Source organism: Lemur catta, chromosome 2 (assembly GCF_020740605.2).
Source record: "Lemur catta isolate mLemCat1 chromosome 2, mLemCat1.pri, whole genome shotgun sequence".
NCBI classification, from domain to species: Eukaryota; Metazoa; Chordata; class Mammalia; order Primates; family Lemuridae; genus Lemur; species Lemur catta.
In genome coordinates this window covers 10,547,848-10,575,612 of record NC_059129.1, presented here as the reverse complement: position 1 = coordinate 10,575,612, position 27,765 = coordinate 10,547,848, and the positions used below count along the sequence as shown (strand labels likewise).

The window sequence follows — 27,765 nt, the reverse complement described above, 5'->3', positions numbered from 1 at the left end:
TTTTAAAACGCAGATGTCTTCATCTTTTGTTACTTGGCTAAAAAACAAAAGGTGAAAGTCTGTCATCACCATCCCAGCAAACAAGGAAGTGCAAACGTATGAAGCAGCATTACTGACCACGGCCACAAAGTAGGCGAACATTCGTTTCTCTTGATTTTATTATTCTTTTAAAAAAATAAAAGTACATCTTTTACCAATACAGGTTGGTTAGAATGTTTCTAGGGTAACGAACCCACCTCTGCCGAGGTTCAGTAGCACTTGAAAAGTTCTATTTTCGACAACAGGAAATTTTTGCTGTTCTTTCAGAAATAACTTAGTAACAAAAGGCAGGCCATGAAGCTGCATGCACCATCTCGAAATTAGTGTGCTTTTACTTGCATCTGAAAGCGTGAGGCAGCAGTTCCTAACACGCAGTGACGAGCAGACACCGTTGTGCTTTGGAAATTCCATGTTAGTTTCTTTGTTTGACAAGAAAGCTGCCAATAATCTTGTGTTTTAATCTTATTTGAAGGTAACCCTGGTGACTTCATAGTGGCTTTGAATGAAGTCCTGTTCTTGAGGGCTGCAGTACCAAGGCCACTCTACCCCAGTGACCTCCAAGGTCCAGGAGCAGAAGTCATCCCCATGCCGGGGCAGGGGACTAGGGAAAGCTAACGGTTAGAATTTACCTAAAGAGGACATAGATTTCCCATTGACCCTGGTCGACCTGAAAATTACTCTGAATCTCAAACACACCTCTAAAAACCTCAATGAGAGGCAAATTAAAAAGTCTCAGAGGTACACTACCACGGTTTAAAAAAAGGCATGTGCCTACTATTCTGTTCTTCACTCCTAGACATGATTTCAGCAGGCCATAAAGCACTGGGGGGTTTTGCTCTGGAAGACAATTCCAGCTGACTGGGGATATGGGGGGAGCCTCTGAGAGGGGACATTAAAAACACCTCCCAAGAACAATCAGGACTTCTCTTGGGTTAGCTCAGCGCAAGGGGGTAGCCTCACCACCCACACTTTAGAGCCCTCCCCAGAGGGCCCGGTCTGTCCCTCCTAGCAATGCACACACCAAGAGGGAGGCCAGGAATGACGACACATTTCACAGGGACAAACGAACCCCAGGGGCCACAGCTGATGGCCTCAGTCACTGGCTTGGGCCACAAAGCACAAAGTGAACTACGGTGACTGCTGGCTCATGTCTCAAACTAACTTCACACAAAACAACACAGAACAAACACTCAGTGTAAGGAGAGGAAGAAAGGTAACAACAACTGCACAAACACCAGGGGCTTCCGCTTCCGTGGTTTTCCTAAAGCAACATCTTGACTACACCCTGGGCTGACGGCAGCGACGGTGAGGATGTGTGTGAAGGCGGCTTCCCAAATTCCAGGCGTTTTCCCAACCTTCAGACAGAGCAAACCAAATTAAGCTGACATGACAGCCGTGACAAATCTGGGCCCACAAAGATATAAGGGTGAATATCAAAGAGTCAGGAACAGGACCTCACAGGGTCTCAATTTTCTCTCCTGTCAAATGACGAAAAGGACATTGGCTATCCGGCTCTCAGATTCCCACGCTAGCACAAAAAGCCCAGGCTCAGAAGACCCTCTAGAAACATCCACTTATTTGAAAATTCAAAACTTAAAAAAAAAAAAAAAATGTTTTAAAAATCCTCTTCTGGAGGTCTGGAAGTTATGTGCATGCCACGGAAAGATTCTGAATGTCCTATCACGTGTCCATCCCAGACCCATCAAATTTGTGTGGCTCAGGGTCCAGGGAGGTAGTGACACACCTCACACAATTCCTGAATTCAAAAGCTGCCCCAGTTTTCTTTAGGCAAGAAAATAACTGACACTACTAGAGCTATTAGAGGTCAGATCTGTATTTTCCAATCAAGTGACTAGTTTCAGGAATCTTTTTTTTTTTTTTTTTTGAGACAGAGTCTTGCTCTGTCATCCAGGCTGGAGTGCAGTGGCATCATCACAGCTCACTGCAACCTCCAACTCCTGGGCTCAAGTGATCGTCCTGCCTCAGCCTCCCGGATTGCTAAGATTATAGGTGTGAGCTACCTCGCCTGGCCAAGGAATCTAGCCTGGCTAAAAGTTCGTGCTAGTTTCCTGAAGATTCTATAAATTTAAAAGGAAAAAAAGAAAATCGTCTAGGGAAGCAGAACGATGTTTGAAGCTCAACTCCCAAACAAAGGATTTATACAGGACATTCTCAAAGCGTGACCATGAGTCGGGGCTTATAGGATCAAATTATGAAAATGGCACTTTCCTTGGCCCTTTGCCCAAACCAGAAGCCGCCACCTAATTCGGCCTCCAGGGAAGGGAGTAGAGGATAAAGTTCACTGACACAATCCTCCAATTTAAAAGAAAATGGCTGTGGGTTAGGGATTAGCATCTCTGACCTGGAGTAGGTAGATTCTCCCCGCTACTTAGAGGTGTATCAAAAGGCACTGACCCTTTATCACCGAAAGGTGCGCTGGTGCTGCTTGGCCATCTGTCGCTGACGTCCCTGTTCTTATTCCCTCGCCCTGAGGCTGGGCCACTTGTTCGGTTTGGGGACTGATCATACACGAAGTTCCGGCAGGATGCGAGCTTGGACTCCAGTGCCTGGAGAGAAACACGCTTTTATCTCTCAGGTTAAAGACAAGAACTTTTCTCTCTCGCTGGCACAGAAAAGAACCCTAGACAATGGTTCTCAAACTCTGCTGCGCTGGAAATCCAAGGAGGGGCCTCAGAAGAATCCAACATATATCCAAGTGTCAGAACCACTTGCCGAAGATATTTGGGAAGACCACTAACCCCGCTGATTAATCCAACTCTGCCTGTAGGAAACATCAAGTCAACTTTTGGAATTGTTCACTCTTTTATTTACCTTGTTAAACACGCACAGAGTGGCAGGAGTTTGAACAAGGGCTTGGCCTGGTGGTGAACAGATCCTGAGGAAACAGAAAGGCCACTGAGGCCACCCCAGGCTTCTCTGGACGCCTAACTGTGCTAATATGAAAAGAGGCCTGTTCATAGAATAGAAAACCTGACAACCAAAAGCCAAAAATAAAAACAATAAGAAATGAGTTGCAAGCTTCCGTGAAGACGCAGTTATGAACACACTCACACTCCGTTTGATGACATGCTGGGAGGAATTAAATTATACGGCCTTCCAGGCGTTATTTTTAAAAATAAACAACTACAAAGAATAGCTACGTTGTTGCTTAAGCACAAAATAATCCCTCCCTGTAATTAATATAAAACCTGAAGGCCAAGTTCTTTGCCCCACTCTGTTCAAGATTCTCTCTTAAACTTCCTGGGAAACCAAAAAAAAGAGAAGGCACTTTAGAAATGCTCCTCAGTTTTTTCAAATTAAGAAAAAAACACAGAAACCACCGTAATTTCCCAAACTGCCTGCAGGAAAAATGGTATAAGGAAAAAAAGACACACCTAGGGATCAAAGGGAAGAGGCAGGGTCAGAGCTCTGGGCATCTGGCAGTAACTCCCACGGGAAGTGCTAATGATTCCCAGGGATGCTCAAGGACCCGCCACGCCTAAAACCCAAGACGCCTCTGTTACAGGGAAAGGAACTGGTAAGATTAACCCCCTCTAATATCCCGAAAGACAGGTGAGGCATGCCGAACCCCAAAAGGGCGCAGTCTTACCCCCACTTTCCGCAGCAGGTCTCCCACAATGTTGAGGGCTGATATCCGGGCTGCGGGTGTGAGGGGGGTCCCCCCAGTGGAGTCGTCCAGGCCTGGGTGTGCAAAGAAAAGGGCACGTTACACACCAAGCCACAGTCATGTCTGCTAATGAACGGCCCACATTCCTTATGGCAGAACCAGAGTGGCTGCCGCCCCTTCTAGATGGGGTGTCCATTCTCCACTTCGCCACAGACTCCACTACACCCTACGGCCTCACATCCAAGACACTCCTTTCGTTTATCTTGATGTCCTATTGCCACAAGCAACCCAGTTTGCTCCCCGCTATATAATCTGCTCCAAAGCTTCACACCTGAGACTCACCCCGGAATGCTTCATGCAAAAACATCCCCCCCCAACTCCTGATCCCCTTACCACGCCTGAAGGTCCCTGGTGTGTTTAAACTGGAGCTGGGTCCCCGATGTGCGATGGGAGTGGACGGAATGGAGCCAGTGGCCTGCACAGCAGTGTCTGTCCTTTCAGCTTCCACCGCACTGGGCAAGGGGGTCCTGGGTTTTTCTTGCTTCTGTTGCACGGCCAGCTCCTGCCGCAAATCTGTGCCAGGAGAAGAATTCAGACATTTAAGTCCTTGCTTTGGGTTAGCAGGAAATAGGCGAGGAGGTTTGACAGTAGACGCTGCGCAGGGAGAACTACCAGGGTGAAAAACTCCAGGTGGAAACCCCAAATGAAGTGAAACCCATGGGACCTTGCCTAGTAGGCTTGCAAAATGACAAGACTTCTTTCAAGTAAAAAACAAAACGGTTTAACATTTTTTTCTTTTCTTTTTTTTTTGAGACAGTCTCACTCTATTGCCTGGGCTACATAGAATGCAGTGGCATCACCATAGCGCATTTGAACCTCAAACTCCTGGGCTCAAGTGAGCCTCCTGCCTCAGCCTCCCGAGACTGGGACTACAGGGCACACCACGATGTCCGACTAATTTTTCTATTTTTTGTAGAGATGAGGTCTCACTATATTGCCCAGGCTATCCTCAAACCCCTGGGCAGCGATTCTACCCTCTAGGCATCCTAAAGTGCTGGGATTATAGGTGTGAGCCACAATGCCCAGCACGATGTTTAAAAGTTTTAAAAAAACTATGGCAGTGACACACTAATACTTTTATTATTATTAAAAAAGAATTCCAACACAGCAATGTATATAGCATACTAAATCAAAGTGTACTTCCCAACTACCCCCAAATGTGCCTCCTCACTCATAAATAATCACTATAACATGTGGGAGGATTTGTTCAACCTTTGTTCTCTGCACATTCAAACATATACTTTATATGTGTGTATCTATTAAGCATAAAATAGAAATAGTTTTTATTAAGCATAAATGGAAACATACAACATCTGTCTATGACTTATTCTCCACCTTCAGTGGTACGCCTTGGCAATCTTTCTAGGACTGCATGGACATCTCTACCTTGTTCCTTTTAACAAGGGCTTAACATTCCACAAAATAAATCCATGTCATTTATTTAACCATTACTGATGGGCATCTAGGTATAACTACTTTTTAAACTTTGGAGTTTTTCTCTTTAATCCTCTATCCACTAGCTACACATAAGAAACCAAATTATATACAATTAATTAGGACTTAAAAAGAAATCTCTTATGCACCCAAACTTGGATCATTCACCAATAAATGTCTTGTGGCAGTTTGAAAACTCTGCTTCTGGAACTGCCAACCTCTGAAGAGCAAAAGCTGAGGAGCTTTCAGAGTTCTAGGCATCAGTTGCTACTGAGTCACAAAAATAATAAGCCAGCTAAGCAATTCCACCAGAAATCTCTCCCACAAAAGTCTTGTCCTCCTCCTAAGCATCGAGCCAGTCTGGTGAGTGTGTGAATTATAGACCAGGGAGCATCTTTCCTGAAATGAATTCTGCAAAACCCCAAAATAAGGGCTTAATCTGTGAGGCCTAATGCTATTTCTGTAAATACCCATAAGGGGTCTTTAAGAGGTTGGACAATTCTTAGCACCGGGCAGGGACCAAGGCAAGATCCCACCTAGCGTGGTCCCACGTCCTCTGACTGGACCTCCTGTGTGCAGAGCAGGGTGCAGCTCCCAGTAGATGCAACCCTGGGTAAGGCCGTGGGACAAAAGGCTCCCAGGTAGGGAGAGGGGACAACGCTGGTGAAGACACAGAACAAGTGCCAGGGCCTCCTACCTCTGGCTTCATCCTTCAGTCTCTGAACGGATTCCAGGAGATTCTCCTTCTCGTCAAGTTCACTTTCCAGGAAAGCATTTCTTTCGATGGCTTGATTCAAGCGCTGCTCAAAGTCTTCCAGAGACATGATCGTGGCTCTGAGTAAGAAAAAAGCAAAATTATCCAAGAGAGCAAACGGCAGCATCCATCAGGTGCCCACAGACCCGGGAGATGTGAAGGGTCAGATATACCTGGGCATGAGTCCCAGCACTGGACTTCCTAGATGCCACAGACCTGGGTGAGTCCCCTAACCTTCTGGGACTTGGGCTCTTCACCTGCAGAATGGGACTCATCATAGCTCATGAGGTGCACAAGGTCGTCCTAAGGATTAAATAAGATAATGTCCATGCAGCACTCAGCCATGAGCCAAGGCACTATCAGGACTGCAGGTGGCAACCAGCCATTTGAGAAGAGCAGCGTGCTCTGCCTTCTCTTGGAAGCTCACAATGACAACTAATATTAAGAATAGATTAATAGGCCAGGTGCAGTGGCTCACACCCATAATCCCAGCACTTTGGGAGAGCAAGGCAAAGGATCGCTTGAGGCCAGGAGTTTGAGACTAGCCTGGGCAACACAGTGAGACTCCATCTTTACAAAAAAAAAAAAAAAATTAGCTGGGCATAGTGGCACATGCCTGTAGTCCCAGCTACTCAGGAGGCTGAGGCAGGAGGATTGCTTGAGCCCAGGAGTTCAAGGCTACAATGAGTTCCAGGCTGCAATGAGCTATGATAGCACCACTGCATGCCAGCCTGGGCAACAGAGTAAGACGCTGTTTAAAAGAAAAAAAAATAGACAAAGAGAATGCATACAACAATTGAGTAACATGCATTTGAACAGGTTCAAGAGACTATCTTTAACCTCTCAGTTCCTTTAAAGTTCAAAAAGTTTAAAATGCCAAGCACTGGCCCAACTACCCTGCTAATAACCACTTCTTGTGAACAGTGTGAATACTGTGGTAAAGGCACTGAGAAGGGCTGTAATAAAGAAATCTGTTTAACTCCAGGCAAACTACCTTCTCTATGCCTCAATTTCCTCAGATACAAAACAAGGGTAGTAACAATACCTCCACACAGGATTGCCTGGGGAGGGGATGGTGGCAAATAAAGTAATACAGGAAGCATGCAACAGAGGTTTCACACGTAAGTGCTCAGTACATATCAGCAATTTTTACTATGGACCCCAAGTCTGTCCTCAGAAGACCTTTACCATCCTGCTAACTGTATCCTGCAGTGGCCAGAGCCATGTGTTTAAAGACGAACCCTGGAGTGTACACCCCGATCCTCCAACCTAAGACTAACTGGGTGTCTTTGGGCAACTTAACCTCTTTCATCCTCGGTTTCTTCAACTGCAAAATGAGGACTAATTCATTCATTTATTCAACATATGCTACTGTGTCTAGATGGAGTCATGTTAGCACCTACCCTCAAAGGGTCTTCAGAGGTAGTGAATAGGGTAACGATACCAAAAGTGCCTGATTAAAAACAAGGCGATAATATTTAGGAGTACAATACTAGAATCAGTTTTTTTGTTTGAGACAGAGTCTCGCTCTGTTGCCCGGGCTAGGGTGCTGTGGTGTCATCATAGCTCACAGCAACCTTAAACTCCTGGGGCTCAAGCAATCCTCCCGCTTCAGCCTCCCAAACAGCTGGGACTATAGGCACATGCCACCATACCCAGCTAATTTTTCTATTTTTTTCTGGAGATGGGGGTCTCACTCTCGCTCAGGCTGGTCTTCAACTCCTGAGCTCAAGCAATCCTCCCGCCTCGGCCTCCCCAGAGGGCTAGGAGTACAGGCGTGAGCCACCACACCTGGCAAGAATTAGTTTAAATGACCCTAAGGCTTGACAAGTCAAACACCAAGAAAAAAGATAAAATACCCAGGAATTCAGGCAACAGCAAATATGCAAGGCTATACTGTAGGGTACAGAATGCTTGGGGAAATGCAGACATACTGTGTTTATGGAGAGGAAGACCCAGTATCACGAAGAAATCAGCTCTCCCTAAGTTAAACTGAGAGATTTAATACCATCTTAATAAAAATACAAATAGATTTTTATTTGGAGGAGGCAGCACAGGGAGACTGATTTGAAGGATCCTGTGACAATGAAACAAGAATGGCCAAGAGAAGTCTGAAAAAGAAGAGGTCAGGGAAGGACCTGTACCAGATACAATGGACACACTGTTACAGAGCCTTGACAACGAACAACGGTATGTTACAGATGACAAGGACCAGGGGAATCGAAGGTTCAGAAATAGATGACAATTTAATTTGTGATAAAGGTGGTATCACAAATCATTGGTCAAAAGACAGCAGGTTCAATTCTAGGTTTGGAGACCACTGGGTAGCCACCTGGCAAAAAAACTAATGTTGGATTCATAGCTCATATTGCAACTCAACATAATTTCCAACTGAATCAGAAATTTAAACCAACTCAATATTTGATCAACATCTACTATTTGGCTTCCGGAATGCTAGAGAACTGAAGACCACCTTCAGCAGCATTTTGGAACCTGTGCGGATCATGATCGTGTGGTTGTACATAAGCAGTGTAACAGCATCAGTAACACTGGCGAGGGGTTTTGTTCAGATGTATTGGTACTATCTGAATATATGCTTTCAAATAAAGGTGAGCATCCTAGTTGTAACCAAACTGAAAGTCACTTTATGTACTTTATATGTTGAAATTCTGTCAACTGATGTATAAAAGCATATGTAGTATAATATAGACTAAAATGCTTTCAGATTCATAAAAGGTTGTGAAAGACAAAAAATTTAAAAAAAAGGATTAAATGTTGCAATAATTGTTGATTGCGAAAGCCGTTAATCTCATGTAGTTACTGAGAACTTGAAAATACTTAAATAGATTTTCAGTAAACATGAGTATTAAGGGATACATTTGTTAGATTACTAAGAACATATCCTTTTTGACCCAATAAGTGCTTTAAAAGTCTACAGAAAAACAACACATGGAAAAGTAAAATTAGATTAAATCAATTTAAATCTTTGTAAAATTTCTGGCACCTTAGCACTCATATATTATACTAAATAACCTTTAAGTGATATATTTAATTTTTAGTTACTTCTGATTAGGCCTCGTGTCTTTCAAGGTTATTCTTGCATAAAGTCTTCCTCCTCAGTCAAAAGTGAGTCGTTTACTTTTAGGGACATATAGTATAAGGACCATAAGAACAACCAAACAGCTGGTGGTTCTGAGAAATGATTGTTCTTGCAATAGACTTCCAAATTTTCTAAATATAACCATCAAAATGTTATAATAAAATTGTATTATTTTAAAATTTTTTTTAAATAAAACTTTGGTATTCTAGAACTTTATCCTAACTCATGTGATTTTGACACACAATTGTTCAGCATTTGTCTAAAAAGTGAAACTAGTGTATCTTTAGTAGAGGGAGAGGGGGAAGAACAGGAAGTTAAAGAAAAGATAAAAATATTAATACTAGAAAAAAAACACAGGCTAAGTGCTTGATAACTTTTGGAGTACAGAAGGCCCTTCTATGACTGACGAATAAATTTGACTACAAAGAAATCAAATAACTTCTGTACAGGAACACATACAATAGACAAAGATGGAAGACAAATGACAAACTCCATATACTTTCAATTCATACCACAAATATATAAATACCTCCTAGAAATGATGCGGGAAAAAACCAAAATAAAACCAACCAACAACTCAATTTAAAAACAGGCAAAGATAAACAGAGTTCACAGAGAAGAAAACAAAACAGCTCTTATGCATATGAAAAGGAACTCAAAGTCACTCAGAAATGCACCTATTTCTAGCCTTTTCAACTGGCAGAAATCCAAAGTTTGAAAACCACTCTGTTAGGGAAGCTACTTATAATAGAAAACAGGGACTTACACACTTAGCTGTTGGGAATGTAAACTGGTACAACCACATAGAGAACTGAGCAATATCTATCAAAATCACATATACATACATCCTTTGACCCAGCAATTTTACTTCTGGAAATTTATTCTACAGATACACATCTAAGCAAGGTTACTTATTATGGTAGTGATTATCATTGCAAAAAGAATGGAAATGCATCCACAGGAGACTAGATAATACATTATTATGATACCATACAATACCAACCATACAATACAATATTCTGTATTTGAAAACAAAAAGAACAAGGAATGCTCTGTCCTAATAAAGAATGATTTCCAAGCTCTATTGTTATCTGAAAAAGCCAAATGTACAACAGTGTTACAGAATGCTTTTTTCTTGGGAAAAAAAAGGTGGTGGTGATGGTTAACAGGAATATCTTTTTATCTGCTTAAGTCTATAAGTTTTAAAAAACTCTACCCCTTTGCATATTATTTTTGAACCGTGTGAATACACTACCTTTTTGTGGCAGACTGTATCACTGGCCACAATTCTTCACCCCTCCCTGCATCCACACCCTTGCCAGGGCCTCAGTGTGGGTGGAAAGTATTTTCCCACCCTTTGACTCAGTGTGACTGTGTCACTTGCTTTGATCAATGATATACAAATGGAAGTGACGGTACACCAGTGGCTTGCCAGAAATCAGAATGTAGCTTTACATACATACAGTAAAGCCTCAGTAATCAAGTCATTATGGTATTGGTACAGCAGTTTACAAACTGTACACTGGACCAAAATAGAAAATCCAGAATTAGATCCCAGGATTTATGAGATGCTAACATTATGAGAATTGAATCCTACTACAGTGGGAAAAAAGAGTGTCTAAAAAATAGTGCTGGATCCTTACCTAGGAGGGTACAAAAGGAAATTAAAAATAAAAAGAAATGGGAAAAAACAAAGAAAAAATAAAAAAAATAAAAAATAGTGCTGGGCTGGCACAATGGGCTAGCCACTTAGAGGAAAAACAATGGACCCATATCTTTATACTAGATACAAAAATTAAGTCCAGGTGAATTAAGGCATATGTGTAAAAAAATTAAACAACAAAAAACAACTTGCAAAAAAGAAAGAGAGAGAGAAAATATACATACAATCAAAAGACGGAGACTCTTCTAGTGAAGTCTGGAAATTTAGAAGCTATAAAAGGAGACATAATTGATGAAATAAAAATGTAAAATATTTGTATGGAAAATGATACCACAAAGTCAACAGACAAAAGATTATTCTGGAAAAAATATTTCCAATGCAGGAGAAAAGATCAGTGGCAAAAATCCACAAAGAACTTTTAATACACTGATAAGAAAGGAGGTTCCACTTCTGGTAATGATGAAGTACCTTGTACCAGCCCAAACCTCCTACAGACTACAAATATAAATTCTGTGTAAAATGTGAAAAACAATGATCTGAAGGCCCTGGCAGAAACTGGAAGGGGGTCAACACTTGGAAGAGCATGACACGGGGTGGATTTTGCATCTTTACAAGCTTTTTGCCTAAGGCTCCAGTGACAGAAATCCAATACCACAGGGGAGTCCCAAATTCTGCATATTAAGATTTCCCACATCTCTGGCTTCCCCAGAACCATGTGTGCACACGGCAAACTTGAAGCAGCCCAGTTAAGGCTAAAAGAACCAAACAGATTTCAGCTATTGCTTAGGGGAGACAGAGTCTGGAGTGTGAGTTCAGCCAAGTATATTGCCTGAAAAATACAGATAAAAAACCCAACATAACAGAATTCATAGTCTCTGTAACACAGAATTCACAAGGTCCAGATTACAACCTAAAATTACCAGACTTGTGAAGTGCAAGGAAAATGTGACCTAAACCCAAGAGAAAAAACAACCACTGGAAACCAACCCTGAGATAACCCAGATGCTGGAAATATCAAAAAAGGTGGGAGGATCGCGTGAGCCCAGGAGTTTGAGGTTGCAGGGAGCTATGATGACACCACTGCACTGCAGCCTGGGCAACACAGCGAGACCCCATCTCAAAATCGCCTGTTACAATTATGCTCAAGGATATAAAAGAAATCTCATGGCTGGGCGCAGTGGCTCATGCCTGTAATCCTAGCACTCTGGGAGGCCGAGGCGGGTGGATTGTTTGAGCTCAGGAGTTCGAGACCAGCCTGAGCAAGAGCGAGACTCCGTCTCTGCTAAAAAAAAAAAAATAGAAAGAAATGACCTGGCCAACTAAAAATATATATAGAAAAAATTAGCCGGGCATGGTGGCGCATGCCTGTAGTCCCAGCTACTCGGGAGGCTGAGGCAGTAGGATTGCTTAAGCCCAGGAGTTTGAGGTTGCTGTGAGCTAGGCTGATGCCACGGCACTCACTCTAGCCCGGGCAACAGGCAAGACTCTGTCTCAAAAAAATAAAATAAAATAAAATAAAATAAAATAAATCTCAGTATAGGAATAGAAATTACATATAAAAAAAAGAACCAAATGTAAATTCTAGATCTGAAAATACGGTGTCTCTAAAATTAAACGTTTTTTGATCCAGTTTAACAGCAGATTGGAGAAAAGAGAAGAGGGAATCTGTGAACTTGAAACTAGATCAACATAAATTATTCAATTTAAGGAACTACAAGAAAATATTTAGACAAAAAACTAAACAGAGCCTCAGGGACCTGTCCGGCAATATCAAAAGGATGTGTTTAGCTGGTGTCCCACAGGGACAGGAGGAAAAAATGGGGCAGAAGAAAATCTTTGATGAAATAATGACCCAAGTTAAATTTGGAAACAGACAAAGTTACAGACTTAAAGAAGCACAGTAAACCACTATCAGGATAAATACAAATAAAGCCACATCCGGGCATGTCATAATCAAGCTACTGAAAACCAAAAATAGAGAATCTAAGAAGCAGAGAAAACAATAATATTACATACAAAGGAGTGACTATTCAAATGATTCTTAACTTCTGATCGGAAACCAGGAGACCACAAGGCAGTGCCACATCTTTACAATGCTGAAAGGAAAAACCCCTATCAACCCAGAATGCTACCTCCAATAAAAATACCCTTCAAGGACGAAGGCCAAAATAAAGACATCTCCAGATAAAAGGAGAATTCTTCGCCAGTGTATCTACACAACAGGAAATCCCACGGGCAGTGTTTCCAGTGGAAGGGACTCAATATCAGATGGAAACCGAGGTCTTCAGGAAAAGATGAAGAGCACCCAACGTGCCAGTAAATATAAAAGGCTCCATTTCTACCCTCTTAATTTTTTAAAAACACAGACAAGTTTTTAAAGCAAAAATTGTAACAACGTATTGCAGAATCCACAATATTTAGAGGTGTAATAGATATGACAGCTATAGCATAAAGTGTGAGGATGGTAAATGAAACTCTAAGGTGGCACTGTTGTCACTTTTGCAGGAAGTGATACAGTATTAACTACGTAGCCTGGAAAGTTAAAGATGTGTATGGTATACTTCAAGGGTGCAGTCCTCAAACCCCAGGCCATGGCCCAGTACCAGTCTGTGGCCTGTTAGGAACTAGGCCCCGCAGATCATCGCCTGAGCTCCGCCTCCCCACCCCACCCCCCAGTCCAAGGAAAAATTCTCTTCCATGAAACTGGTCCTTGGTGCCAGAAAGGTTGGGGATTGCCACCCTAAGGCAACTACAAAAAAAAAAAATAACGCAAGTAACTTTGGGGGCAATGAAATGTTCTGCATCTCAACAGGAGTGTGGGTTACATGCATGTACACATTTGTCAAAACTGACAGAACAGCACTCCTAAAATCTGTGCATTTCACTATATATAATTCATATAAAATTTTTTAAAACACAGGTATTTTTGTCAAGAAAAAAGTACCCAGCTCAGAGTGATTATTTCATAAATGTTAGTTACTGTTATTATTCTGCTAACCACCACATCGGTTTATGAAACACTGCTCCCTGAATATGCTTCTTTCCTTTCTACCTCAGGGCCTTAGCACATGCTCCTCCTCCTATCTGGGATGCTCTTCTCTCTCTCTAGTCCCCTAGATAATGGTTATTCATCTCTCTGGTCTTAGCCTAACTGGCATTTCCTCTGGGAAGCCTTGCCTGACATTCTCCCACCAACAGCCAAATGAATATATCCCATTACATGCTCCCACAGCACCTGGGACTTCCAGGACTTACTGCTGTAATTAAGTTGCACTTATTTGCCTATTGTCCATTTCCCCCATGAGACTAAGATCCACCAGGGCACTGGCTTTGTTTTGCTCACTGCTGAGAGTTCTCTCTGCTCCTCATGGCACCTGGTACCTAGTTGCTGGGGACAAAAGCAGAGATTAAAGGCCCCCGAGCCTGTTTTCTCTTTCCCAACGCACCGCTTGGCTCTTTCCAAGTCATCATTGGCTTGCTCCAGCTCTCTGATGTATTTCTGCAGCTGATCTTTAATTGCCTTTGTCTGTGCGAGGTCATCCTCCAAGGCCGAGATCTGCCGGTAGCCTTCGGAATGCTGCATTTCAAACTTCTCCTGAAGGACGAAACAGACACTCAATGAATGATTCAAGACTTCTGATAAGCTATGTTTGTTTCTCTTCCTTATCATCCTCTTAAAAACAAAATGAGGTTTGATCCTGGAACACGTGCACTCCTTCTGCAGCGGACATTTGTCATTTTGTGGCCACTGATCATCCATTCCGCCCCAGAGAGAGAGAGAGAGAGAGAGAGAAAGAGAGAAACAAAAGAAAGAGAACAGAAAGAAAGAACAGCAAGACAAAGGGAGGGAGGGAAAGAGAGAGGGATCCTGTTACTAACTACCAAAGGAAGCTTAGCATGATCTAGCTAGTGCTTTCCAAAGGCAAGGAACAGTCCAGATGACATCTCAATGATTCCCTGTTGCCCGGCTGGAGCTCTAACAGTTATTACTCACTTATTGGGTGCCACCCTCCGGGCTAAATACACTACCTATGTTGCCTTCTTTAATCCCATTTCAGAGATGTGGGATCTGAGGCTCAGTTACTTAACTAGCAGCAAATGACTAAGCCAAGATCAAACCCAGGCCAGCTGAGCTGGTGCTCTTAGACAACTGGGCTAAATGGCCCTAAACCATTTCAATCCAGGTTGCCTCAGTATGGAACATTCTCGATTCTGCTCCTGCTCCTCTGTCACATTACTTTCCTTCATCAAAGACCCAACTTAGATTCTACAAACATGGAAGAAAACACTCACTTTCCACAAGAAAGAACTGAGGTCTAATTTGAAAATAAAAAAAATTAAAAAAAAGGCAAGCTCCTCTTCTTAACTCAGCCATGTAAACAAAGCCGTTGCTAGAAACAGTCCGGATGTGCTGGGGAGAGCGATGTAATCGCGCCTAGGCCAGAGAAGTGTGGCGAGAGCCACTGTGAAACAAGAACATCTGGAGAACAAGTAGATTATTTATAGGGTGACGACAGGACATCCTCCCGTTTTCTGGCCGTGAGCAGAAAGTGTCTACACTCAGGCAAACACAGGCTGGCCAGGCCCCGCTCCCAGGCATGGCTCTGATCACCTCACTCTTTATTTGGGGACATTTCGAAGTAAAACAGGATCCTAGGCCATTAACCTACATTTAAATGCAGGTTCCAAGAGGATGTAGCGAATGGCCCCGCCACCTGCATATAGATTCTCATGATCTCCTTTGAACTTGTGGACATGAACACCTGTGGCTGCAATGTTGTGCTTTCATTTGGGGCTAATTCCAATAAGCTGTCAGCTGATAAGGGCATCAATAGATGCTCTGTTTGATCCCTTACTGACTTTTTATTCAAGTTGTGATGAATAAGCCAGTTGTTAAGAAATCCGTCTCAGCTGAATACATTTCTCTTAGGTGACTGACACATGTTTGCTGGTGGCAGGGGGTATGGTTACTCCAAGGTACCCTTATTTGTCTCCAACTCCGGGCTTTGAGTCCCATGTATGTGTCATGTGGTTGTAATGAAGAGGTCTTCTGCAGGTTCAAGGGGTTGGTCTTGAACAGTTAATTACTTAGTAACTGCTTGATATTTATTCAGCATCCATGGAGAACCTCTTACCCTCTCCAAATTGTAGTCCAAACCACCAATTTTCCTCCTACACTGATTTTCATCCAAGTCCCCCTTCAATTTGAGAACTACACTGATTCCTTGTTGCCTTCGGCAGGGGTCAGGCTCTAAATAAATGAGTGATGGTGGCCACGCACAGGAATAAGCAGCAACTGACACTCAGCCCTCAGCGTCAGGGACATGGGGAGTGGGGCACACTTGAGAATGAATGTTCCTTCTAAGCAACCAACAGCTCAGGTTTTTGGTGGTATGATGAAATGCAGGCCTGGGGTGGCCAAGTCTTCCGATTCTCAAGGGAAGTCAAAAATCCATATTTGGCCGTGGTTGGCAGCTCAGTCCTGTAATCCCAGCATTCTGGGAGGCCAAGGCAGGAGGATCACCCACGGCCTGGAGTTTGAGAGCAGCCTGGGCAACATATGGAGACACCATCTCTACAAAAAATTCAAAAATTAGCTGGGCATGATAGAGTGTGTATATAGCCTCAGCTAGTCAGGAGGCTGAGGCAGGAGGTGCTTAAGCTCAGGAGTTCGAGGCTGTAGTGAGCTACGACTGTAGCACTGCACTCTAGCCTGGGTGAGAGTGAGACCTGTCTTTAAAAAAAAAAAAATCCAGATTTTTTCCAAGAAGCCTTACAATTTCGATGGATGGAAGTGTACATACTAAAAGGCAAGGTTGGTACATGTCATTGGCAGAGCCTAGGTGGTGGGTATACAGGTGCTCAATGGACAATTCTTTCTACCTTGCTGTGTACTTGAAAATTTTCCTGGGAAAATGTTGAATAAAAACCACTAAAGCCTAAGCACAAACAACATCTACGAGCCAGACTGCTTTGAGGATGGCCAGTTCGGGCCCTCTGGTCTGCAACATCAAGCTTGAACTTCACTGCTCAGCTTCCACAGTCTTTGAGACCTTTCCTCTCCCCCTTCCTGAACTCCCATCCATTCCTTGGTCCCCCTTTTTGCCATGCACTAGCAATGCCAGGCTTCCCAAGGTCCACCCGACTCACTTAGCTCTTCATCAACCCCATCCCCTGCGCACCAAGCTGCTGGCTACACTCCCACCACACACACACACCCCCCCCCAAGCTCAAATCCCCCTCCGCTCCCCCAGGAAGCCTCCCCCAACCTGTGCAGCTCTTTCCCTCTTGGAAGGCTCTCCTGTCACAACTATGATTATGCTTTAAGTCCCTAACTGCTTCATGGTGTTATGTTTACCTTCCCAAAGAAGCTTCCGGAGGGCAACAAGTACTTCTCCTTTTACCATCCTGGGCACATATTGTATGGCTTTGGCTGTTCCCCTCAATGACTCATCAAAATTTACATGGGAGATTTAAAAAAAAAAAAAAAAAAAAAGACACAGACATCCCAGGGCCCCACCCAGACTCACTAAGAAATGGAATCTCAGAGCAGGGGTACAGGGGTGAGGATGGGGAGAGAGGGCCCAGGCCTGTCGGGTGTTTGTGATGCTGGCCTGAGGATCCTGCCTGGCAGCACAGCTGAGCGCCAATCTCTGGACACAGTTCCTCTGATCATCTGCTGAGTCCTGGAGACTGTACAAAGAACACTATCTTTACCCTGCAGAGCAGTGGTTCTCCTGATACTCGTCCATGTCTGGAGGCAGTTTTGGTTGTCATAGCCTTGGAGGGGAGGGTATGCTGCAGCACCCAGTAGGTGGAGGCCGGGGATACTGCTCAATGCCCCACAATGCAAAACTCAGCCCCTCACTACAGAGAATGATGCAGACCCAAATGTCAACAGTGCCCAGGTTGAGAAGCCTGCTCTGGACCAGCACTGTGCAACAGAACTTTCCATAATGATACAACAGAAGTGTTCTATAGCCTCTCTGTCCATTAATGACAACCCACTAGCACACGTGGCTCTCGGGCACTGGAGATGTGGCCAGTGTGATTGAGGAGTTAAACTTTTACTGTCATTCACTTAAATTTCAACCTTCACACGTAGCTAGGGGCCACCATACTGGACAGCATAACTCTGGACCTTATATCGATCAGTAATTCTAGCGACACTCCATACTCTAGAAATGTCTCCCTGCCATGTGCCCTGTGAAATTGGTGTAGACAACCAAGAAAGAACGTGGCAACACACGTGTGACCTGCTTCTCACTGAGCTCCACCCGTCAGGGGCATAAAGAGTTCAACAACCATATCTGCCCCCCAGGCCTGTGGGTGGGAGTGGGCCTGGGGCCTCGGCCCCTCGCCGCAGGGCTTCTCCTTCCAGGCACACACGCCACGTCCACGGCGGAAGCCTGTCTACACCTACATGCATGTCCTCTCGGCCCTCACCTTGATGGTTTCTAGCTCCATGCGCAGGCGGTTATTTTCCGACAGGAGGTCTCTGTTCCTGGTTTCAATTTGTTGCAGCTGCGTCTCCAATTCAGCTTCATATTCTCGGCTTCCCTCCTGGAATTCTCGGAGTTCCTCTTGTGTGTTCTCTGCCCTAGAGCAGAATTCCCAAACGTTAAAATAACGTATTGAGCACTTAACATGTGCTGGGCATTGTGCCATCAGACATGGAACATGTCTTTATTTAACTGTCTTTGAAGCAGAAACTATCATTCCTCCCATTTTACAGATGAGAAGATACAGTTTAGACGAGATGAATGACTTGTCTAAAGGTCACACAAAGTCAGAAGTAAGAACTTGGACCTGAACCTGGGTGTGCCCGATTCCAAAGCCAATTCCTTCACCAATTCATTATTCATTCATTCAACATAAACTTTTGGAGCCCAACATGTGGTAAATCTGCAGAGGATACAAAATCCAAAGTATATTTATTTATATTTCCAGAAAATGAACATACCATAAATGTTCACTTACTGCACCACCGTAATCTGTCCCTGCCCTAGTCCAAACACCCTTCTCTGGCTTCTCAAGCCTTAAAATTCAAGGGAATTTCTTTTTTAATACCAAGTCTAAATTATCTTTAAGTCAAACTAAGCATAAAGAAAACTAGGGGGAATGGAATAATAGAAAGATACAACGCTGAACCAAACACACAGACTCCCAGATAGGAGCACTAAAACACTGGTTTCAAATTTTAAAATCTGCAGCAATATATTTTGCTAAGTACTGGGAAAAGTTCCTTCCCCACACACAAAGAACGGACCAGATACAGCACCCAGGAACTGATACACTTATATTCTCAGGTTCTCCTTTCCAGAAAATAAGATGGAAAGTAGCACAAAAGAATGGCCAGGACCACAGGTTTGGATTCAAATTCCAGCTCTGCTACCTGCTGATTATGTGACCTTCGGCAGGTTACCTGCCTTCACCATGGCTCAGTTTCCTCATCCATAAAAATCTGTAAAATGGGGTGATAACCGTTTCTTTGTGGGGCAGTTTTGAGATCGTGTAAGTTAAGCCCCTCACAGTGCCTGGCACGTAACAGGCCTGCAATAAGTTAACTGCTGCAATCCTTACTGGAAGAAAAGCAGGGTGGACTGCTGAGGACTGACCTCTGCTTGTAGGTCACCGCCAGGTCTTTCCAATAGTTAGCTTCTTCCTCCTCGGAGCCGAAAATCTTTCCTGAGTCTTCCATTGTGAAAATGGGGACGAGATCACTCTTCTTGTGGCATGGTGTCTAGGAGAGAAGGTTTTAAGATGATTACCCATGTCTGGCTGAATAGCTGATCTTTAAAGGGAAAAAAATTCTTGAACTTTATGCTGGATTAAATGATAAAGTACTGCCAAGAAATGGAAACTAAACCCCAACAAAAGACAGCCCACCCACCTGTTACATTCCATGGGTTAGTATCAAGGCTTATGCACACTGCTCCACAAATACTGAGCACGTACTGTAGGATGCAGGGATCCAAATAAGATGTCTCTCCAAGATCCCAGCTTTCCTTGAGGGGGCCTCACAGTCTGGTGGGGAGGGGAATGTAAATTACATGTAAATTATTATAAGACTATGTGGTGAGTACAGCTAAGAAAATGTGCACAGGATACTGACACGCAATAAACTGCATATATTTGAATGTACACTTCGGTATGTTTTGACATATGCGTGCACCTGTGAAACCATCACCACAATCAAGATAATCAACATTTCTACCAGTGCCCAGGATATTCAGGGAGTCCCAGACTCAACCTAAGAGTTAAGGAAGGCTTCCTGGGAGAGATGACATGTGAGCAGCACGTGAAAGAACATGAAGGACATGCAGGCACTGGTAGGAGGATAGAGGAGGAAGAGGATGCTGCACAGAGGGGAAAGCAGAGACACAGCCAGGCTCCTAGGGGAGCTGGAGAAAGCCTGATGGGCCTGTGCTGAAAGCTGAGGAGGGAGGGTAAGGGAGGTGGGACAGGATAAACCAGAGGGGCTAAACCAGAGGGCTTTTATAACTTATTAAGAAACTATGGTGATGGGGAACCACTGGAGGATTTTGTTGTTGTTTTGGGTTTTTGTTGTTGTTGAGACAGGGTCTTGCTCTGTTGCCCAGACTGGAATGCAGTGGCATCACCATAGCTCACAGCAACCTGGAACTTCTGAGCTCCAGCAATCCTTCTGCCTCAGCCCCCCTAGTAGCTGGGACTACAAGCATATGCCACCATGCCCGGCTGATTTTTCTGTTTTTGATAGAGACGGGGGCGTCTTGCTCTTGCTCAGGCTGGTCTTGAACTCCTGAGCTCAAGCAATCCTCCCACCTTGGCCTGCCAAACTGCTAGGATTACAAGGTATGAGCCACCACACCTGGCCCCACTAGAGGATTTTTGAGGCGAATAACACAATGGGCTCTTTATCCTGGTGGCCACAGACAGGCTGGGGAGGGACGAGGCCTCAGATGAGGAGCTGCTGCAGCAATCCAGGAAAGAAAGGGAGGTAGCCTGAGTCAGGAAGTGGGAATGAAGATGGAGATGCAAGAAATGGACTCCAAAAATATTTAGAAGATTCCCAGGATTTGGTGATTTATCATATCAAATAAATGTAATGGGAGGGAGACAGAGGAAGTGAGGTGAGGACATCTGTGGCTCTAGCTTAGGCAACGAGGTACCAGCACCACCCCTGTCCCCAGAGATAAAGAATACCAGAAGGAAAACTCTTAGGTGGGAGGGATGGGGGGAGACAACAAACCCAGTCTTGGACATGTGTAGTCTGACACATTTGTGAAACATCTAGATGCAACACTGGAGCTGAAACTCAGGGGTAAGTCTGGGCCAATGATACAAATTAGAGTCGTGCGTCTGTAGTTGCTTCTTTCCTTTTTCTTGCGATGGAACCATTAGAAAATCCCGTGGGGACAGTGCATGGAACTCTGGGGATGCCAGTGTTGGAAAGGTGGCCAGAGAAAGCAGCAGTAATTGAAGGAGGCAGAGGAGAAACAAAGTGGGACAGATGAGAACCAAGAAGAGCGAGCTGAACTGGGAGTAGATGGTTTCAAGGGGAAAAAAAGGAACATTCCACAGTCACGAGGATGCAACAGAGAAGCTGGCAAGATAAGGACTGGAAACTATCCACCAGCCTAAGCAAAATGTCGGTCACTGGTGGTGTGAGCACGAAGAGATTCGACCCAGTGGAGGGGTAACCGGGAGGTAAGGTTGGAGACAGAATTTTGGGGAATTGTGTATGAGAATAGGACACAAACTAGCCAGTAGCTAGAGGGCGTGGGTGGGAAGGGTCTTGGCTCTCAGCACTTTCAGCAGTGGAGAGCAGAGGTTAGGGAAGTAAATTTCTATTAACAGTTGGGCTAATAGTCTGCAGACTCCCTGCTGATAATGCCTGTCTGATGTAATGGTTTCATCTGTGTTTATTTGAGGCTCTGAACTTATCAAAGGGTCATTAGGAAACCTAATAAGATGTCTCCAAGGTTCCTTCCTTCCTTCAAGGGAGCTCACGGGCTGGTGCATGTCCTTGGGGACAAAAGAATGAACAAAATCCAATGCTTTACAAAATATAATCAACCAGCTATATATGTGGTTAAAAAAAATCACTGGGCTAAATATGTTAGTGCCAACACAGACACCATCACCAACTTCCAGATTCCTGGTAGGAAATACACAATTATACCTATATTCAAGCACAGAACCTATTGATCACTCTGTATTTGTTAGTACCCATATCCACATTTTCTCTCCCTCCTAATTTTTCTCCCTTCCCTAATTCGGAGAGAACATGGCACTTCCCCCACCCACCCCTCTGGGGAACAGTTTCTCTGAAAGCTTCATCGAGGCACAGCAGCTGAACGTAGTAGAAAGCTGTTGATTTGTAGGGTTTTCTTTTCCACTTCTACATTCATTCTTCCATCTTTCTGTGACAGCACCCCCATATTCCTTTGGGGGAACACTCTGCTCATCTCACGTGGGTCATATGGATTTAACATTCTCTTTTGCATCTGCCTAACCATGGCTCTAGCATCAGTGACTGACTCAGCGATGGGCCTTAACCCTCGATGAGCCATTGACAGGGATAAGTCTAAGCCATGCTGAACCAACAAGTGTCCAGGTGTAGGCCTTTTGCACAGCTACCAGAAAAAGAAACTTTCTTTCCACTAGGGTTGGTTAAGGCGGTAAGAGGAAAGCCTAGAACTGCCAGGGGTCATCTTGCTATCATGAGGGGAGATTCTGCTCGAGAATGAAGCCGACACAGAGGAAGGCAGGGCCAAGAGATGGTGAGCCCTGGTCCTACCAACATCGTCTGAACACCTAGAACCAGTCATACCTGATTTAGGTTACAAGAAAGAATCAATTCCCTGTCTTGGTTATACCAGTTAGGGTTGGATTTCTGCCACAAGTCCTAATTAATGTATGCAGTGAACGGTCTTATTTGCTGAAAGGGAAAGAAAGCGTAGAGTGTGAATAACAGTAATTAACAAGGCAAGGAGTACAGCTAAACCTAGGCCTGGTACTGCATGCTCAAGCCATAAGCTCTAATGAGCCCAGATCACATCTAATATGCAGTCAACAAACCAATTCTATAGCATCAGGGGCCCAGAGCCCATGCACCTATCAATGAGCACTGTGTGGCCATTAAGACGTTGGTGATCTTACTGAGGACGACTTCAATTGCGTGGCATGGAAGGAAATCAAGTACAATAGAGTAAGGAATTCAGGAATTAGGAACGGCGAATGTGGACTGACTCCTCTTGCAGTTTGGAAAAAGATCATGTACAAGATCCAGTGTGATCAGTTCCCTATCTAGGTCTCTAAACCTTTCCTACCCTCCCCACCACCTCTCTCTCATTCATGCCCAGCCACATTGCTTTCTTTCTCTTTCTGGAACACACCAAACCTGCTTCTGCCCCAGGGCCTTTGCCCTTGTTCTCTTGGCCTGGAATATGCTTTTCCCTTAAATCTCTGCCCAGCAGGTATCCTTCTTCTTGCCATTCAGATCTCAGCTGAGATGTTCTCCCCAAAGGGACATTATTTGAAAACACCACTTAGTACTCTCTCTAGCCTTCATTATCATATTAACCCCCACTTTGTTCTGTTTTTATCTTCCCCACTAGAATGTCAGTATCTGAGTATGGGGATTTTCTCTGGTCTTGCTTTTTTACTCCCACTCCCTAGAACAGTGCTTGGCACATAAGAGGAATTCAATGAATGGAGACAGAGAAAGACAGAGATTCATCACTAGCTGGAATGGGATGTGAGGTCAAGGAAAGGCAGGAAGCAAGGGTCTGAGGGAAGAAAGGGATCCTCTGAAGGCTAGTTTACCCATCTGTAAATCCCTAAGAAGCTCATCAGAGGCCAGGTGGCTCACACCTGCAATCCCAGCACTTTGGGGGGTGAAGGCAGGAGGATCATTTGAGGCCAGGAGTTCAAGACCAGCAGGAGCAACATAGCGAGACTCCGACTCAACAAAAAATAGAAAAAATTAGCCGGACATGGTGATGTGTGCCTGTACTCCCAACTACTCGGGAGGCTAAGGCAGGAGGATTGCTTGAGCCCAGGAGTTCAAGAATGCAATGAACTATGATTAACAAAAGAAAAAAGCTGATTTTCTTTCTTCTTTTTTTATCAGAAAGAACTGATGGGCAAACCTAACTAACTCCATCACCTGAGTGATGTTAATGGGAAGTGGTTGGAGGAAAGGACGCCACATTATAAACTACCCCCAACCCCAGGTTTATGGGCTAAGAGTATCTGATATAGTTATCAGATATAATAACCCTCATCCTGCACATTTTTGACAGGTAAGTTTTAGAAAAGAGTTTTTAAAAATTATCGCGGCCAGTGAGGCTTAAAACTTAATCCTCAGGAAAGAAGTGAATCTGGGATATTTTTAGGTGCATCCATTGTGGCGGAGGCTCTAATTACAGGTAGGTTGATGGGAATGATCTGGTTTGGGACCTCAGGAGACTGAGGAGAAACTAAGCAGAGACCTGGACTTATGTCATAGCCTGCACAACCTTTTACTCTAAAGGACAAAAAACCCAAGAATGGCATTTCAACCAAAAACCCTTACATTTTAAAAGCAATCTTTAGGGAAAAGGAAAAACATGCTAGAGGCAAAGGAAGAATTAACAGCTGCACTTCACTTTGTTATGAAACAGCAATCTTAAAAATGTAAGATTTTTCCTTTGCCATTTGAAAATGCCTCTGAAAGTTCTTTCACACTACTCTCTGCAGCAGAAAGGAAGCAAAATGACTTACCAAGTTTCCCTTATTCCAGCATTATGTACTGAATTTTACTATCACCTGCTATTTGCTGCGTGCTAGGCACTTAATAAACCTTTTCAAACATTATCCTCTTTAAGCCATTCAACTGTAAGAGGCGGCTAGGCAAGGCAATCATTCCGTTTCTTAAAAGCTGAAGCAGAAACACCCTATGCCCTGGCCATCTCCAAATACGTGAGTGAGTGGCAGAGGAGAACCAAACCTAAGTGCAAGCAAGGGGTCCATGAATTCAAGTTCAAGGTTTCCCAGGAGTTATAGACTACCTACCTGGAGGTCAGACTCACTGGTTTCATTTGCCCCACACAGTCTTTCAAAAGGCACTGTAATTGGCAGGTGTTTCAGTACACACAGTCTTGTAGCTGCTCTTAAAAGTGGATACTGCATGCGCTTATTCACCTGTGTGCCACTAACTTGTGTTCTCAATACACCATCATGGCCTAGCAGTTCTGTGGGCAAATCTGATGGGCGCCTCAAATACATCTGCTACAGCATGCAAGGCAGAACAAACTGGAATCCAGCAGTACAAAAAGTATCTATTTTGCACAACCTAGATCTACGCCTCCTACAAAAATGTTTCTGCATGTTTTTCTTTTTTGGATGTTTTACATGATTAAACCTAACAGAAAAGTCTGAAAATACACTTGAGACTCACACCTCTGATTTCAAAACACTGGGGGGGGGGGGGGGTAACCACAAAGCAATCTCTTTCGGCTTCCTTCTAAGTGAAGAAAGCCAACACAGCTAGTCTGGAGCAATACACAGGTATAAACCACCAGGAATTAACACTCTCCACCCCAGCTCCCTATCCTTCCCAATCAAAACAAATGGAAGAGCTGGAAGGAAAGGGAGGGAAGAGAAAGAAGTTGCCAAATGTCAGCACATGCTCCAACAGCTAGGACGCAGGCTTTGCATTTTGCAGAAGTGACATCATTGGGGCAGAACACTCAAGAGTCAGCAAGCCTGGCTTCTGTCTTTGTGCTTTCAAAGTCTATAATGATCTACCTACAAAAACACTTAGGCATGCAAGGACTTATACTCAAGGATGTACACCATCATTCACTAATGCGCAAAACTGGAGAAACCTAATGTCAACAGAAGACTGATTGGAAAACTATGCAGTTGTTAAGAAGAATCATATGTATTAACACGGAAGAAAGTCTACGGAATGTTAAGGAAGGGTGCCATTATTGTTTATGTCCCTCTCTCTGCACATAGAAAAATCTGGAAGGATGTACCAGAATGGGGGTAAAGCAGCCACTGAGAAGAGTATTTGTGCCTGACTTCTTTACAGTACACTTTTTTCTTTTACAGTAAGCACAGGTTTTGAAATTTTAAAAAGCTCCAACTTGGACAAAAAAATAAAACAGCTATTGTTCCAGGATAACTTTATTCTACTGAACCAAGATGCCAGGGAAAGAATTTTTCCTACCATGATTTCCCCATCCCTCCTCCATCCCTTTTCAAGCATTTCTTGAACACCTACTAAGTGCTAGGCACTGCTGGGAGCAGCAGACCAAGAAAGCACCTACATCCATCGTACCAGCTGCAGCATAAACTTTCTGCACACAGGCATGCTCACAATTAGGAAATTATCTTGTACGGAAAAGGAGTGTAATCTCTCTGGGCTCACACACTCCAAGGTAAAAGCACACACTTTGGAAACAAAAACAACATCCTAACCTAACCGAATAAGCCAAGTTAAGAAACTACTATCCAAAATAAGATAAAATACATGAATCAGAGGCCCGTGAAACTTCAGGGGCATAGATCACCTGCATCTAATCCTACACAAAAGACACAATAAGAGCAAAAGACTTAAGTTTCAAAACTGGTCCAATACCAATGCAGTGATGGAGGCAGCGGCGGTCAGGTAACAGGCACTGGGAGGAGCTGGGATCCAATTACTCTTCAAAGCGCCCTACCCATGTCCTAAAATGCCATCCTATCCTAGAATACACTGAAAACAAAACTAGCGTAAAAATGACAAACCTCAGCCCAGCACGCTGCAGAAAGGCCTTTTCTTTAGAAAGGAAGTTAAAAGCGGCCTCGGGCTAAAAGTAGAAAGAAAGAGGCACAACCTGGTACCAACCCCGGACAAAGCAATCAGGGAAGCTCGGGCCCCCGGGAGGCAGAGAACTTGAGATGACACGGAGAAGATAAAGTGGCTTCCCCAAAAGCGGGGTCAAGGTGATGGCGGGGGTCTCCCGGGACCTCAGAGAGGCAGGTGACAGCCCAGCCAACATTCAAGCCGTAGAAGAAGCGTTTTCATCTTTTATCCAGTCCTTCCCCCAAAAGTGCTGTGAGGAGAAATCTGACCCGTCCTGCAGCAGGGATGTGAGGAAGGCGGCGAGGAGGCAGCTCCAAACCCGTTCCCGGAGGGAGGGAGAGGTTTCTGGAAAGCGGCCCGCGGGGTGGGGAAGTGGCCGTGCAGGGGGGAAGCGCTGGAGGCGAAGGAATGAGGGCGACGAGGGGGCGACGAGGGACGTGGGCGCAGGGGAGGGGCTGCCGGGATGGAGGAGCAGAAAGGAGAGCGAGGGAAGAGACGAGGGGCATTAGGGGAGGGAGGGAATGAGGAGGAGGAAGAGGACGCAGCCCGGCCGCGGGGTTTGGGGGCTAGGCGGCAGAACGCCCGAGGACGTCCAGCAGGGCGGCGGGCTGGGGAGGCGAGCGCAGGAAGGGGAACAAAGTTGGCACCGGCGAGCAGCGGGCGCGAGGGACGCAAGGGTGGCGAGGCGCAAAGTTAGAAAGGAGGCTCCGGGGAAGCGGGGTTTTCCAGCCCAGCGCCGCGGGACCGGCGGAGTCCCGGCGGCCGGGCAGCGACGCGCAAGCCAGGGGCGCTGCAAGGCGGCGGCCCGGGGTCCGGAGAGCGGGGGCGGACGCCGGGGCTGAGGCAGAGGAGTCTCCCGGCGGCGGCGACGGTCCCCGGGCAGCCCTCAGCCCCGGCCCGGCGTAGCCCCACACTTACCCGGCTCCGGCGGCGAGGACTAGGCTGAGGCGCGGCCGCGGCCCTCCGGCCCCCGCCCGCGCCCCAGCTCGCGGCCGGCAACGCCCATTGGCTGCCGCGCCACGGGACCGCGTCCGCCTCGGCCAATCAGCGCCGAGCAGCGTCGTTTGGAAACTTTTTTCCCAGGCCGGGCGCGGCGTGGCCACGCGGCGGTGGCTCCGGGCTGGGGCTGGCCTGGGAGGTTCCCGCTGCTGGGCGGGGGCCGGCGGGCCGGCCTGGGAGATGCGCAGGCCGCTCCCTGGACACTCTGCAAACGGGCTTGGGCTAAGCGGGCCACGGACTTCAGGAAAATAAAAAGTAAAATAAT

General features: G+C 45.0%; 1 protein-coding gene across 5 annotated transcripts; it reads right to left on the bottom strand.

Annotated features, from left to right (window-relative positions):
- Positions 1–140: 140 nt before the first annotated feature.
- NDE1 (nudE neurodevelopment protein 1) lies at positions 141–27,480 on the bottom strand. Of its 5 annotated transcripts, none has more exons than XM_045542662.1 (9): positions 27,420–27,480; positions 19,297–19,421; positions 18,125–18,278; positions 14,125–14,273; positions 5,859–5,995; positions 4,061–4,240; positions 3,650–3,741; positions 2,455–2,606; positions 141–1,394 (listed from the first exon to the last, which is right to left on the bottom strand). In XM_045542662.1, the coding sequence occupies exons 2-9, from the start codon at positions 19,377–19,379 to the stop codon at positions 1,301–1,303; spliced, it is 1,041 nt and encodes a 346-aa protein (XP_045398618.1). In that variant the 5' UTR covers positions 19,380–19,421; positions 27,420–27,480; the 3' UTR covers positions 141–1,300. The 5 variants fall into 5 exon arrangements, with proteins under 5 accessions (XP_045398618.1, XP_045398620.1, XP_045398619.1 ...); XM_045542664.1 differs by lacking the exon at positions 27,420–27,480 and adding an exon at positions 19,637–20,100; XM_045542663.1 differs by lacking the exon at positions 27,420–27,480 and adding an exon at positions 19,572–19,663.
- Positions 27,481–27,765: the final 285 nt, after the last annotated feature.

Bases quoted from the DNA above. Each gene is read 5' to 3' on its own strand.
- NDE1 (XM_045542662.1), bottom strand. From the start codon at position 19,379: ATGGAAGACTCAGGAAAGATTTTCGGCTCCGAGGAGGAAGAAGCTAAC. The intron at 5,996-14,124 runs GTGCGTTGGGAA...TTTCTTACTCAG, and splicing joins GACTTGGAAAGAGCCAAGCG to AGCCACGATCATGTCTCTGG. The intron at 3,742-4,060 runs GTAAGGGGATCA...TTGCACACCCAG, and splicing joins ACCAGGGACCTTCAGGCGTG to GCCTGGACGACTCCACTGGG.